The 16,950-nt window shown below is 39.1% G+C and overlaps 1 protein-coding gene across 4 annotated transcripts in view; it reads right to left on the bottom strand.

The window, feature by feature from the left end:
• The window catches only part of LOC311079576 (protein phosphatase 3 catalytic subunit alpha), a 185,943-nt gene that overhangs the window by 21,069 nt on the left and 147,924 nt on the right, over positions 1-16,950 (bottom strand). For all 4 annotated transcript variants that reach the window (XM_084109130.1, XM_084109132.1, XM_084109131.1 and 1 more), the window contains exons 7-8: positions 13,263-13,340; positions 5,529-5,623 (exon numbers count right to left, since the gene is read on the bottom strand). In XM_084109130.1, the coding sequence (XP_083965256.1) occupies positions 5,529-5,623; positions 13,263-13,340 (173 nt within the window). The remainder of the gene's footprint in view (positions 1-5,528; positions 5,624-13,262; positions 13,341-16,950) is intronic.

The raw sequence follows: 16,950 nt of genomic DNA, 5'->3' as shown, positions 1-16,950 counted from the left end.
ATTTAAAAAAAAGTTTTTCAGATTAAGAATAGCATGTAATACCACTGTCACAATTGAATGTGATGTCATGTTTTAAATATACACTTACTGAAAGATGTCCATGGTTGATGAAATTTACAGACTGAAATCTAGAGATGTCATAAAGAGACGGCCGGCCATAGGCTATATTTTAATTATTTCATGATGAAATTTTAAGAAAAATGAAGAATAAATTTAGGCTCCACTTTAAATTTCTTACATATAAGATCAACATGACTTTAAATGATCAGTTAGATTACCGCATAGCTTCATAAAAAACAGGGTTGCTGAAATCTGTTCCTATAGGGGAAATCACTGGTGTGAGGAGCTCCCACTTCAGAGCAACAATCAGAATGAGGACGAGAGTTCTCCTCTCTTTCATCTGGCATCTTCACTTTATCCTTACCTTCATTCCTGCATACGAGTAACAACCGACCCTGCTGTGCCAAAACCTTCCAGGCCCACACAAACTTTACCAGTGATCCATGACCTGCTACACTGTCATGGTAACATGACCTATGCATTGATAAATGCTTTAAGCAATAGTAATGAAATCAAAATCATGAAATACAGAACCATGACATTCGGATCATGTTCCCCTACAGCTTTCTTCAATATCCTACATCTGGCAATTTCAACAAAAATGATCAAAGGAAGGAATCTGCAAAATTTCTTATTTGGATTTGTCAGGACTGTGCCATCAACAGATGAAGGAACCCTCTGCATTGTAATCAATACTCAGAATAAGCTCAGCGGGCCAGCAGAGACAGTGTCCATCACCCTGCTGCTTTCTATTATATTCTCCATTATGAGACCCAAACAACGGTTACGTGTTCAACAACGCTAAAAAACCTTGCCAGAGCAGTGAAGAGCTGACTGTCATTTGTCATTTGTTCTTGCCGCAGAAATGTTTTGTGCCGTGTCAGGGGTTGCTTGATTGACTCTATTTGCACAGTCAGGACTGTGGTGCTCATGGTCAGCAGATGATGGACGGCTGGTGCTCAATCTGGCAACCCTTTGGAGTGATGGATATCCCGGGCTTCCCCCCACCGTGCTCGAGTTACAGCGCCAGTCGATTGGCCATCAATCTCCTCACACGCTCGTGTCCAGACTTCATTTGGTGTATAAAAAGGTTCAATCTTCACCCCTCCTCCACACTCATCTACTTAATTCAGGCTTGAAGGAATTATGCTGGTCCAACTTAGCCTTGAAATCCAGACCTAAATCTGAAAGATTAATAGTCTGGCATCGACTAATGAAAATCGGCCAGCTCGAGGGGCGGCAACAAGCATGCATTTGAAAATCTCACTGCACGCAATTGGATAACACTACGACCAATCACAACAAGTCCCATACGCTTAGCTACCAGCGGAGCTAACAGGTAGATTAGACTCTTGCCGTATCCGGTCGGCAAAACGGCAAAAACACCCTTCTTGCAAAGGAACGATTCGAGCGCCGTCTTCTGTTCCTCTTTTAGATAAAAAGCCAAGTCTAACTCGTTCATTGTAGCAGCCAAAGCCGTTTCAAACAACTGGTGTTCATCCATAGCCATCTTGCAATGTTTACTAATGACTTCGACGTCACAGTGCTGTCGTCATCTGTTTAGCTCGCCTCTGGCCCGCCTATCTTAGATAACCCGATGTGATTGGTGCAGCTCGGATACAAGGGCATATTTAAAGAGCATCATTACTCGACGCCAGAGTAAACTCGCTGAGCAAATTCAACTTGTGCTCTCGCGAGAACTCTGGATTTCCATGGTAGGTCCAACTGGCCTTCAGAGAGGAAAATCGAGGGAATAGCAGACCAAAAACGCAGCGAAAACACTGAAATGCACATATCTTTGCTTATAATCCATCTATAAAAATGAAGAATGGTTGAACGAATTGGGGTTTTCAACCCATGATGCATGATGTATCTAAACAAAATAGGGGTGGATAAATAAAATGTATACACTGTTTAAATAAATTTTAAAAATGCTGTTGTTTTGAACTTCATATTCATCAAAGAATCATGAAAAAACTATCACGGTTTCCACAAAAATAATAAGCAGCAAAGGTTTCAACATTGATAATAATAATACATGTTATTTGAGCACCAAATCAGCATATCAGAATGATTTCTACTGTAAAAGATTGTGTGACACTGAAGACTGGAGTAATTGTTGTGTAAACTTACCCTTATATACTGTAGGTTTGATGAGATGTGTTAAAAGGGCTGTCAATGTTAACGCGTTAAAGCATGCAATTAATAAAAAATCTGTGTTAAACGCGTTAAAACAATTTAATGCAAATAAATTACTGAAGCACGTGAAATTGCATCATTAATGTAATTTATGGCACACAGTTGCTGGTCAGGAGTTTATCGCAGCGTCAACAATGCACCTGTTACCCTGGTAGGCGGAAATTTCTATTCTGACCCTTTAACTCAATTTCACTTCTCTGTTGCGACCAGATCATTTTAAGCAGCTAAACTCCAGGAAAGTTTTCAGTCCAATGATCCAGTACAATCCAAAACAATCTGTCCAAAACAGCACTAATGTAAAGAAAACCTAGAGAATGGAGAATAGAGAATCACTTTGCAATTTGCTTCCAGGGGTCATAGATCCTCTTCTTAATATCATTAATTAATCTTTGTCATTAGGATACGAACCAAAAACATTTAAGCTGGCTATGATTAAACCGCTTGTTAAAAAAACACAACTTGATCCTACAGAATTAGTCAATTACAGGTCGATCTCGAATCTACCTTTTCTGTCAAAGATACTAGAAAAGGCAGTATCTTCACAACTATGTTCCTTTTTAGAAAGAAATTATATCTGCGAAGATTTTCACAAATGATTTGTTCTTATCATCCGATCGTGGTTGTATCTCTCTATTAGTGTTACTTGATCTTAGTGCTGCATTTGACAACATTCTTTTAAATAGACTTGAAAATTATGTTGGCATTAGTGGAATTGCATTAGCATGGTTTAAATCATACTTATCTGTCCGTTATCAGTTTGTAGCAGTAAATGAAGAGATGTCTTATTGATCACAAGTTCAGTATGGTGTACCACAAGACTAGAAGTCTTGAACCGTTGCTTTTCACTCTGTACATGCTACCCTTGGGAGATATCATTAGGAAGCATGGCATTAGTTTTCACTGTTATGCTGATGATACGCAGCTCTATATTTCTTCACACCCTGACGAAACTTACCAAAAAAAGTTGGATGATTAGTAATTTCCTACTACTTAATTCTGAAAAAACAGAGATTCTAATTATTGGACAAAAAACGTCCTCACGTAATAATCTAGAATACTGTCTAACACTTGATGGCTGCTCTGTCAAGTCTTCGTCGTCGGTTAGGAACCTGGGTGTGCCCTTTGATACCAATCTTTCATTTAAAAGTCACGTGTCTAGCATCTGTAAAACCGCATTCTTTCATCTTAAAAATATATCTAAATTACGTCATATGCTCTCAATGAAAAATGCAGAACAATTAGTCCATGCATTCATGACATCAAGGCTAGATTATTGTAATGCTATTATGGGTGGTTGCACTGCACGCTTAATAAACAAACTACAGCTGGTCCAAAACACAGCAGCTAGAGTTCTTACCAGAACCAGGAAGTATGACCATATTAGCCCGGTTCTGTCAACACTGCATTGGCTCCCTATTAAACATTGTATACATTTTAAAATATTGCTGATCACTTACAAAGCACTAAATGGTTTAGCTCCCCAGTACTTGAGTGAGCTCTTAACACATTATAGTCCTTCACGTCTATTGTGATCTCAAAATTCTGGCCAGTTGATAATACCTAGAATATCAAAATCGACTGCTGGCGGTAGATCCTTTTCCTATTTAGCACCAAAACTTTGGAACAATCTTCCTAACATTGTCCAAGAAGCAGACACACTCTGTCAGTTCAAATCTAGACTAAAAACACATCTCTTTGACAGCATACACATAACACATTATAGACTTCTATAATTCAATATTAGGCTGCATAGTTTAGGTCAGCCGGAACCAGGAACACTCCTCATAAATCCTGATGTACTTGTTACATCATAAGAAGGATGGAGTGGAGTCCGCCGGATCCAGGCCGTATCCAGATCTGATGAAGGACCTGCACCTGGACACGATGACAACGCAGTCCTGAAGTGTCAACCAGTCCCTCCCTGTTTACCGAAGTCAGCTGGATCCCGGGCCGTATCCAGATCAGATGGTGGACCTTCACCTGGACCCATCCATGAAGTGCCAGCCTCATCAGCCCTATGAGGTCGATCATCCTCATCAGCCCAGATTGGTTGATCATCGACATGACCAATCTGACTTCTGACCTGTAATGCTGCCTGGATCATAATCATACACTGTTCGCTTGTTGGCCAGAGGAGAACTGGCCCCCAACTGAGCCTGGGTTCTCCCAAGGTTTTTTTCTCCATTCTGTCACCTGATGGAGTTTTGGTTCCTTGCCACTGTTGCCTTGGCTTTTTGGCTTGCTTAGTTGGGGACATTTAATATTCAACAATATTATTGATCTGCCTTACTTAGGGTGGACGATGACACAATTTTCTTCTAGAAACAAACTTTGTTGTATTATTTTCATGTTATCACTGTGAAGCTGCTTTGATACAATCTGTATTGTAAAAAGCACTATATAAATAAAGGTGACTTGACTTGACTTGACTTGACAATTTCAGTGAATTATTCATTCCAGTGTGTTTCATTTTAAAACAAGCTGTCATATTCTGTGATTGTTTCACAGTAAGTGTGCGATTAACCGTGATTAAAATTTTTAATCTATTGACAGCCCTAGTTAAAAGTAATATTTAAGTGTTTATTTATGTGTGTACATTTTGATTTTAGACTGTATAAGGGGCAGAAGCAGTGACAACTCTTTATTATATAATTTTTTTGAAGTTTCTTTCCTTTATGTTTTGGTTTATTTTTTGGTTGGGTTGCAACTGCAACACATTTTGTGAGTTCCTGTCTTGAAAATAACCCCCTAAAATGTTGTTTTGCAACACTTTGCTGCCTGTGTCCTTTTCCACCCATACACAAAAGAAATATATTTGAAATATATTTTCAGGATATATTTTGGAATATATGCAAATATTTGAAATTGGCCCAATAAATATATCTCATACTTATATTTCATATATTTTTGTTATATTTCAGAATATATTTCAATGTATTTTTTTCTGTATGGGTCCCCAAAAGTGTCAAAAATATATGTGGCATATATTCCAAATACATTGAAATATATTCTGAAATATAACCAAAATATATGAAATATAAGTATGAAATATATTTATTGGGCCAATTTCAAATATTTGCATATATTCCAAAATATATCCTGAAAATATATTTCAAATATATTTCTTTTGTGTATGGGCATACTGGCCACAACCATCACACTGACTAACTTGTGTCTGTCCATCTTGTAGCTCAGCAGAGACACTGCATGCCACATTTGGACATCTGACCTGCTGTCACGCACCATTCAGAGAGATGTGTGCATAATACCTTTGTTATTGTAGACATCTAAGTAGTTGGGAGCTGAGAAGATAGTGATGAGAGAGGGGAAGCCCGTAGTTTGACTCTTTCTGTACATGCGATAACTGTGGGCAAAAAAAGAAAACATCATCATCACCATCACTTTTCTCAGAATAAACATCAAGACAATGATTACATTTCTTCATTAGGTCCACGCACCTAACGTGTAAGGGCATCAGAGACCGTAAATTGTGTAGACCCCCAAACTTGGCAGGATGGTCCCAAGCGTGCACCACTACTCAGGCGCATAGACACACACCTGTCTGACACTTGGTGGTGCTATAACATGGTGATTTGCATTTTGGGTCATAACTTTGAACCATAAGGGCTAGAAATTTTTTGAGTGGTCGAGTGGTTACGTCAAGTCCGTAAACAGAAAGAAGACTACTATATGGCGTGCTGAGGATACAGTTGCTTGAAAAAAGATGGTACCTCTAGGTCAGGGGTGAGGAACGTTGGTCCTGGAGAGCCACTGTCCTGCAGAGTTTAGATCCAACCCTGAAAAAAAACCCTCACCTGATTGTAGCCTAGTGAACCTGAATACATTGATTAGCTGGTTCAGGTGTGTTTGATTAGGGTTGGAATTAAACTCTGCAGGACAGTGACTCTCCAGGACTAACGTTCCCCACCCCTGCTCTAGGTGGTTTCATACGGATTACATAATTAGAGAATATTTGTTTTTGTTTTAAGTTGGTTAATTTTAAAGTATACATACATATTTATCATGTCTGTGAGGCACGTATACACTGGGTTTCAGTTCATTTTTATGAGACACTCCAGAAAGAAGTTCACGGACACCGAGACGGAAGAGAGCGCACTTTTTATTTTATTTTACAAAAGCACAACATTTGTTATTGTGAGTGTGCACAAATAAAAGTACAGTTTTGAATGATGTCTTACTCTTAACTGAATGACCAAAAATGAGTTTTTTTCTTTTTTTACGTTTTTTACACAGTCAGGAAAGAAACCAAATGATTGCGCAGGTGTGTTTGTCTACCCCAAGGGGTTAAACTTGTCATCTAGATGGCTGATTTTAATCTAGAAAGGTCAAAACAGCAATCATTGTTGACATCTGAGGAATCACCTATAGTCAAAAAGGGAAAGCGACAGAGCCCGTGCTAAAATGAGAATAAATATCGCCATGGCTTTTGAGAGGTAGTAACAACTCCTAGATCTGAAGGGATTGAAGAAGAGTAATGCAGAGACGGCTTTTCCCCCCATGAACAGGTAAGACATTTCAGTAGCCGCATTTCCATTACCCTTCAAATTGCGAATTGAAAATACACCCAATGGAAACACGTCAATTTCGTAAAAACTCCCATTTATCGCAAAAAAGTTTTTGCGCTCGCATGAGGTGGTTTTTCAGGCAATTCGAAAAAGAAGTATTTCGCGAAACTGCAATGGAAACAGTTTTTGCGCATTTACAGGTCACCTGACATAGATGACACGGTATGCTTGGACAGAATAAGAGACAGAGTTATTTATTAAATTCATAAAAGACAGAAGAATTACAGGAATACTGGTTTCTAAACCTCAAAGAAATGCCACAATCAAGACCTCGAAGCAGAAATGAGGGAGAAACACCCAGAAACACCTCATATGTGCCGCTCTCAAGTAGCCTATAAGGGTCTTTCCTTGCCATTAATGATTGGATAACACACATACGTCTCCTTTGATTAATAATAACTGAATAATTATTATTCAGTTATTGGTGGCTGAGATACATAAACCTACCAACGTCAGTTGCTATGATTTTTGGAATGACTTATCGTGAGAGGAAAAAAATAAGTTTTAGTCGCATAACATCGGTTAATGGAAATGCCGTCATTTCGCAATAGTTTTTTGTCAATATTTAGAAAAAAAAAAAAATCGCAAGAGTTTTGCGCAAATCTGTAATGGAAACATGCTTACTGTCTCAATTGGCAGCTAATTTGCAATGTGTGAACTGATATATATGATCAAATGCTAGATCTAAACAATCAGTAAAATGCTTTATTTTAAAACATTTATGCTTTCATTTGGTCAGAAGAAAACTTAAGAAGTACTTATTGTCATGTTGATATGATAGATCCGCACTGATGTGGTGGATCAGATTCATTCACGCAGAGAAGCAGTCCGAAACACATACGAATACACAAATACAAATACACCCCACGTAAAAAAAATAAAAAAATAAAAAAACTCACAAGTAACTTGCAATTTCATTAGCGGCCCCTAATTTAATAACAAATGATCGTTGCGACGGAAGCGAATCAATCAAAACTAACTTTAGCTGGAAAATAACTTTATTAAAGAACCGCTATAAAGCCAAAACAATCTCTGTTACCCTAAATTATACGTTTGTCTCTGTAAAGCTGCTTTGAAACAATCTACATTGTTAAAAGCGCTATATAAATGAGGATGACTTGACTTGACTATAATTTCAACAAAAAATATTACATGATTTAATTATTAAATTGTTTACTTGGTTTTAGTTTCAGTTCTACAAAACTTTTCACATTAGAGTGAAAAGCTTAAAGCACAAAGAAAAAGGTTATACACTTTTACACTATAGGTATATAAACAATACACATTATAAAAATAAATGATAAAAAATAAAAAAAGCCCTGAAGATAAATGCCTCAGCTGCAGATGATAACTTCAAATTTATTTGAAATTGTCCTGTAACTTCTTATGAAGTTTACACAAGTTTACACAACCAGTTGCATTTTTATTAACTCACAAAGGCATAACCAAAATATATAACATGAACGTTTAATTAAACTCTTTGAAAATTGCACACCCTCTCCCATTTGGGACATTAACAACAGATAGTCCGTGAGGCGGGCAGAAAATTGGTATCAAAAAGGGCACCAATTCTAATGTTTATTTTTCAAAACAGGCATGCCCCCTGACCACAAAAATGCATGATAGCAGTGCCATGTAGGTAGCTTAAGGTATGAAAATTACCAATTTTACATTTAAACGTGCTGAAAAATTCAAATTATGCAAAATAAATCTCAACATTGATAAACTATGTTATATTGACATATCTATTGCTTTAGATCTTCTCTTTTATGATGAAATATCAAATATCACTGTGAAATGAAATAAAGTAAAATAAAATCATTTATAGGATTATAGTTTCTCTTTAGGACAGAAAATATACAAAAAACTAAGGAAAATATAATATTTTGAATATGAAATATGAAAATAATATTTTGTGCAAATATGGTTCAATCTATCTCCCTAAATTTTTAGGAAAATATTTTCATGAACATCCACCTAGTTGGATGTTAGCCCCAAGAATAACTTTTAAAGAAAACTAAACCACAAGTCCAGTGTATCAAATCCTAGAGTGTACAAATGAGCAGCTTTAAGAACCCCTTAGTCTAAGAGTTTATTCACTGTTTCCTCCGCAGCCTGGTCAACAGGAATACGACCAAATGGGTTTTCTGATTTTATCTGCACTGAGAATCCACCATTCAGAAGGTATTCTTCTGCGCCTGGATGATCCCTGTGGAGTAATTGCATTTGTGCATAATATACTGGCAAATATCTGCCATAATTTAAGTGGTCATAGGCCACACCCATGGAATCATTCTCCTTATTGATGCCAAATGAAGATGACAGTCCCCTTCCCTTGAGGTTCTGAGTGTTGGCAGTAAAATTTATACCATGTCAATGTACGACATCCAGAATTTGGAGAGATTACCATTTGTGTGCCGCTGTATGTCCATGTACTTAAATTCATCAAACAGCAGGATCAATGATGGGCTTTGGACAACCATCTCATATGTGTCTGGTGAAATGTCATCAGTGAGGTCTTTCAGTAACTTGAGTGCCTCTTGCTCTTCAGAATTTAGGTTTTCCTGTTCACTGAAACGTCTCCAAAGTATTCTCAAGAAGGCCTCATAAACCAGTTTATGAACTCTTACACCTCTGTTGTAGCTTCGCCCTTCCAGTGTTTTTGAAGCTGAGCCTTCCGCAATCAAACTTGCTTCAATGCATAAATCTCTCAAACCTGCATCCTGAAAGCATTCCCACTAAACTTGTCCTCATGCTTCCACTTAATTTCCATAGCCTTGGCATATAAGGCCTGGTCGAATACAAGTATTATCTCTTTCAGATCGAGGGTTTTCATGATTTTGTGAGACTGCACAAATATCTCATGTACGGTTTCCATATCAGAGGCAGGGCCATTGATGGTAGGAATATATCCAATGCTACTTTGAGTAACTGTCATATTCTGTCTAGTACGTATGTTGAAGCCAGTCCACCCAGGAATAGGTTGATTCTGCTGAGCATGCAGTCTGGTGACTAACCATTCTAAATTCTTCATTCTGGCCTTGTTCCAGCATTCTTGATAATCTACTTCTTCATAGACCATGGTAGGAGCTGAGGCCATAGCGACGGCATTGTACACAAGTAGATTCTCAGGCATGACATCTTTGATACTTCTTTGCCTTTTGGGCACTTCATAGGACATTGGACACGTGGAAGTGATGGACCCTCTGTCAAAGGCTGGACTGCAATTCCATTGATCCTATGTGACGTTCCCTGTCCAGTCAATGTCTCTTCGTTTCTGTCTATGTTGTCCCAACCTAATGTCGTAGGCGCATTGGGCTTTATGTTGCTAGGAAGAACAGCCAAACCTGCAGTATCTGCCATGGTTAATTTCTGCAGGCACAAGGCTATATCTATCTCCTCTAACAAAGTGTAAGATACAGAGTGTCCCTGGCGATTCATCATTTGGATCAATTTGACATTTGCTGTAAGCGCCTTAATAGCATAAGAAATCAAAACATAAAGGGTCATACATAAAATTGCTGATTTTTGTATCTTAAGCTACCCACTAAGAATTGCTATCATGCATTTTTGTGGTCCAGGGACATCCCTCTGTTGGATAAAAAAAGAGTAGCATTGGTGCCCTCTTATGATTTCTGAAATTTGGGGGTCTGCCTCACGGACTAAGAAGAGTTAATTTGCAAAAAACGGATAGCTATTAATCAAACTGCAGCTGGGTTGTTTTGATTAAGTAATAATAACTAAAAATTCTGGTTATTTACAAAATTAAAGTTCACTCAAAGTATGTTTTTTTAATATATTAAAAGTTAGTTTTTTTAGCAAAAGCAGATAACTTCACATTTTGTGTTCCAGAGTTAAACAAAACCAAGTAATTGCTATGATATATAATAAAACACTCAGTTAATCTTTGTAATGTTAATCTCCTCCGCTGACATAGATGCCTTACAAACTTTATTGTTGTGATTACACGCAATACAGGGGGCTTTTCCCTCACCATTGTAACGTGCTGCTTTAACAAGGTTCCTGACTAGCAGCCTTGACACCTCACCTGAATACTGCATGCTGATTCGCTGAAACGGACTTATTGGGTTGTGTGTTCACAAACAACAAGGGTGCTTGTCAGTTTCTGCTATAAAACATGAACACGCGATGCCTTGACAGTGGACAATACCGACTTTTGTGACAAAACGTGTTTAGGGTTCAGTCAATCTTGTCAGGCGTCTATTTCAGCTGAGGAGATTAACGTTACAAACTGACAGCGGCAGACAGTATGGTGAGTAAACGAAAATGCGCGGTTTGGCGGAAATGCTTAGACGAACGTTATGTGAGGATGTGGAGAGTGTCAAAATAAAGGTACCTGATATAAATATTTTACGTGTGGCATCGATGGATCGTATCGTTAGACGTTTGATCGATATATTAATCCATATCAATGTATTTTTACAACCCTAATATATATATATATATATATATATATATATATATATATATATATATATATATATATATATATATATATATATAAACAAACAAACAAACAGAAAACAATCAGTCTCTTCCTGTCAGAGTGTCTGTTTGTTTTAGCCAGAAAAGGCTGTGAAGTGGACCTAACTTCTGGCTATCAATTAGTCATGAGACTATAATCACCCAGCAATAAGCATTATCTCCATCAAAAATGTCACAGTCAAAATCTAGATTTGTCTTCATTTGTCTGCATTGCTTTGATGTCTCTTTTTATTCGTATGAGCTCTAGTCTCAGTTTGCTTGTAGCATAATAATTATGAATTATCTGTGCAGGATTGCTAAAGAGACTTCCGTTCCATGAGCACTAAGTCTGGATCTCTGCTCTCAGTCCTTCTGCTTCCACTGTACTGTTAAAGCAAGAGATCTTGGGCCAGAGCTGCACTAGAGGGACTCTCCCTGCAATTAGTGCATTGTAAGTAGGGTGAGCACCATCAAACAAACCAAATGTGGGACGATTATAAGTTTGTGTGGGACAATGTGGGACATGTTACCAACACTAAAACATATCCTGAAACTGTTATATAATGTTATCTAACTGTTTTTATCTAACTTAATACAAACATTTGTATTCTGCCTTTCAGCTTATAAAAGTTCTTTGTTCTTTAGTCCCTTCCAGAAAACACAATTACATCACAATGTAACATAACATGTCTTTATTTTACATGTCATTTAAATTCAACATCACTGAGCCCAAAGGCAGCAGGCATCATGCAGATAACTATTTTTGAAACAGTTCTGACCAAGTCCAACTAAAATCCAACAAAATAAACAATAACAAATAAAATATAAAACAACATGGAATTAGATCATTGACAATCTTATATATTAAGAATATATTAAACTAAAAACTCATATTTTTAGAAAGGATGTGAATTAAAACAACCACAGCAGGCAACAAGTTGATAAAATGGATAAATTAAAATTTTAATTTAACAGAATTTAATTATTATCATGAGATATCCGAATTATCCATTTGTTTTCTGACAGGGAACACATGGAACGAATCACAGGTCCACATTTTGATTGACAGCCGTCACAACCTACTAGTGACCGTGTTTACTCCTTTCTTTTCAACCACTGGATAGGATTTAAAAAACGGCTGTTGTATTTGTACTTCTGATGAAGCGCTGTTAAATAGGTGAAAAACTACGCCGGAAAAAGTATAAATAAAATGCTTTCTTAAAAAGGCAAAAGAACGCATACACGTTTTCTTAATATGATAATTAAAAACCAATAGACTGTTGAAAATGTGGGACATTTTCCCAATATGCGACGTGCGGGACAAGGGGTGAAAATGCTGTGCGGTTCAATGCAATGCGGGACGGGTGGTCACCCTAATTGTAAGTAGCTCTGAATCTAGTGTCTACTAATCAGCATGTAACTTCTATTGATGTTGATCTAATTTTCACCACCCTGCTGCTATAATCAGGGACCAAGAGACTGGCAGAGTACAGTCTAGTCAAACAACAACTCCACCATAATCAATGAACATGCGGAAAGCTCTTACACTCTGACTCAACAAAATTGGACAGTAAGACCAAGGTCCATTCTCAGCTGGAAAAGCTAGGCTGGTCCCATAATACTGTGTTTAAAGGTCTATTCATAAGATTTCCATCAGGTAAAAACACAAACATGCTTTGTGGGCAATATGCATCAATCTCATCTTGAATGCCGTGTTGTGTTGTGAGAATCACAACACCAACAAGTTCATCTTCCTTTTATAGTCAATATGTTCATTCAATTATCACAGCAGAGCATAAACTCATTCAGGGGACCATAATTAACCACATCTTATAAAAGAACATTTGCAATGTTTGCATCTCTCCAGTCTCTCAAACCTAAACAGATGCTACTAAAAACAACCTAAGATATATACTTTTGTGCCAGACTTACCCAGCATCCTGTGCTTCATGGGCTCGGATGATAGATAATAAGTTGTTGTGTTGTAGAAAGTCACACACAGCAGGATAACTACAAGAATGAGGAAAGAGAAAAATGAGTTGTAAAATACAGCATAAAGACAAATGGACTTGGCTTCTAGATTTAGTTCTGGGGAGCAATTTCATTTAATACCGTTCAAGATACAAGAACACCGTCATCATACTACTGTCGCAGTAAGGACATTTAAAAGATGGCCAAAGTACTGTATGTGTGTAAAGGATGTAAAAAAATGCTATAAAACCCTTGCTATAATTTACCTCCTCCCTCAATGGGCAACAACACTGTTGAATTCCTTTTATTTAAAAGTATGTTTATGAATACTGATCATTTAAAGTCCCCCTGTATTCAATAATTGTATCCCTTAATACTCATCTTTGATCACCAAAATGACATATTTCGAAAAAATTTCCCTGTGAAAAAAAATTCTTCATGCCTTAAAATAGCTTGAATGCAACTACACCCTTGCTTCATTTAGTACACGGATCCATGAATATGTAAATTAGCCCCGCCTCCACTCAATCCCACGAGCTCGGACTACCTGATCCACTCAGTCAACTTTACTTTAGTAAATGCTACACAATGCCAAGTGGAAACTATGGGTTAATTCAGCCATATATGTTTGAACCAGAAACTGATTCAGAAGAAGTGGAAGAGTTATTTATACAGGATTGTCTGCAAGTCAAAATATCAGAATGGTAATGCATTTTATGTATCGCTCTCTATAATGTCACATTTTTGCTTAACTACATTATCAAACAGCTAATAATGTGTTGTTACTGTTACACAAACAATGTTCCCGTTCGCCATCTCAGTCTGCCTTCTAAAAATGATAAATGCCATCTTAGAATGTGAGTGGAGAAAGGCATATAGTATAGTTCATTATAACATTGTAATATGCATAATATACATAATTCCCCCGCTTTATTGCTAAATGTACATGATTTTTCATATCAACAGAAAAATACCAGGATAACCTGGCTTCACTTGAGACTCCCCTGCTTTGCAGCCTAGGTTAGCATGATATGCTAAAGGCCGCCCGCCTTGTCAAGAACAAGGGTGGTTTCAAACCACATTTTTGAGACTGTCTTTGGTTCACTGCAGTATTAAGGAGAAAATACTCAGCAATCGAGTTGACATGAATTTACACATGGTTTGTCTTAAAGCATTTTAAAAACACCACACAGACATATAAACAACATTAAAAACTTGATTTTCACCACAGGGAATCTTTAAGCCTTTGTGAGTGATCTGAAATAAACATTTTGTCATATGATCACTCTTGCATCTCATCTGGACAAATTATTGTATGCTCACGTGACATTGCCATGCTGCACTGTCACAAAAACGATGAATATGGTTTTAAGCTATGCAGTTTAAAAACAGGAGATTTTAAACCACTAAAGCACAATAAGCAGCAAAAAATAACTAATTTCAGTATGTGCATGCTCTGTCTGACAGATGGTTTAAGAGCGCACACACCTGAAACGTGCACACATAAAAAAGCTGCTCATACAGCTTGAATTGAATTGAATTTAGTTCTTTTTGGTGCCTTATTGGGCTTGAACGGTCAAATACCCACAGTTATGTGTCAAAAGCCCATCTTTGTGAGTATCCTAGTAAATACAGTCGTTTATGACTTAAGTGAACGTAAACAGTTGAGAAAGAAAATGAATGTGTATCAGTATATTAGATCAGTGCATTCATTGTTAGTGACAGCAGCCTAATATTCCTGCTGAAGTTTGTCATGTTAATCAAACAACAAAATTTCTCACTGCTCATGACTGAATCACTTTGGTAACTTAATAAGAATAAACATACATTTAATTTACACAGTGAATACTATGCAGTGTTTTTGTACATGTGATTACTTTATACATTGTATGTAGTATTTCTTATTTCTTGTGTTTTAAGTTTTTTTCAAGTAGGTCTATTTCATAACTGACTGTTCAAGTTTTTAAAACTTATGTTAGTTAGGCTAGTATTAGTTCTCTTACGAGAGGTTCTCTCGTATTGCGTAAGTTGCTTACGCTACGGGAAAGTCTTCTTTCTTCGAGATCTGAAGCCAAAAATTATCCTTAATTTTGTATTCATTGTCAACGCAGTGCGGCAGCCGGCAGACCAAGGCAGGCTGTATAAGCGTGCTCATTGGCTGCTCGGCGGCAACTGCTTAAGCCTATCAGTGAGCCTCGTGAAACGTGGCCTCCAATGAGGGCGCTTCGCGCCCTCCACACCCTTCTAACCGTCAAGATGGGTGTGGCCAGTGTGTATATAACGAGGGCTCACAGGCTGAATATCTGATTTTTCTAGTCTTCAGCGAAGCTCTACGCATCGCTGGATCTTGAGAGCCGCCGCCGTTGAAACCAGCGACCAGCAAGCTTAGGACAGCGCCTGAGGAAGCCGGCCGCCTTCAGCCATCCGTGCCTGCTACGCTATCCGGCGACATATCCTTTTATTACTGCTGTGTGTGTTCGCCCTGCGACACACACTTTCTCTCACTGTTCTAAAAGAGCACGAGGCGTTTTTGTCAAAATGCCTCGTTTTTCTTGCGGCTCGTGCCGCGCCCCGCTCAGCAACGGAGACCGCCACCTCATCTGCGCTCTCTGCCTGGGCCGCGAGCACGCCGCCACCGCACTCTCTACGGGCGGCTGCCCCGAGTGCGAAGAACTTTCAATGTCGACCCTACGGGCTTGACTTGAAGTTTTCGACCAAGCTGTCGCTCCGCCTGTCCCTGCCGGGCCGCGCAAGAAAAAGCGCCGCTCGCAGAGACCACCGGAGACTGATGTGACTGAGGAGCTCGCCGGAACCTCTCCCTCGAGCTTCTCTCTCGCCCTCTCCGCCCCCCCTCCCGGCCGCTCAACCGCCGGCTCTCGCCCGCGCCGCCGCCGCGTCAGGGGATGAGGCGAATGAGATAGACACCCTCCCTCTGTTCGAGCCGCGCTACTGCGCCGCTCACAAGGGATGGCAGAAGCGGACGGTCTCGGAGCGAGCTTCCTCTCCCTCTGTTCGAGCCGCGCAAACTGCGCCGCTCACAAGGGATGGCAGAAGCGGACGGTCTTGGAGCTCTCTTTACGTTACAAGAAAGCTACTCCGTCCTCGCGCGTCACTCACCGGCGAAAAGGAGAACAGAGTGTTTTCGTCCCGCTGTGGCCGGACCTACCTCCATTCTCACACATTTCTCAGTCCCCTCTTAAGTTCAGGCGACTGGAATTGTTCATATCGCAGTATACGAGCCTGTTATAAATACACGCACGCCTGCAATCAAACGCCGTCACAAGACATGATGACGCTCTCTTATATCCTCGCTCTAACCGAAAGCTATTGTATTCTCCCCTGTGGCTCAGTGGCGGAATCTTAGGCTTTCGCGCCAGAGACCCGTGTTCGATCCCGGCTCTCGCGGCAGTTAAAAATGTATGCTGTTCGCTTCTCCGAGCTCGCGGCCAGCTTTTCTTACATACAGAAAGCGAACCCGCTCTCCCCCTTGTTGGGCCGCGCAGATTGCGCCGTTCACAAGGGATAACAGAGCGGACGGTCACGAGCAACGTTCAGCGCGCGCGCCTCACTCACCGGCGAAAAGAGGAGAGAGAGTGTTTTAGTCCCGCTGCGGCCGGACAAACTGCCAATTCTCACACATTTCTCAGTC

The sequence above is a fragment of the Abramis brama genome, assembly GCF_963993115.1.
Source record: "Abramis brama genome assembly, chromosome: 3".
NCBI lineage: Eukaryota > Metazoa > Chordata > Actinopteri > Cypriniformes > Leuciscidae > Abramis > Abramis brama.
This window is presented reverse-complemented; position numbering and strand designations above follow the sequence as displayed.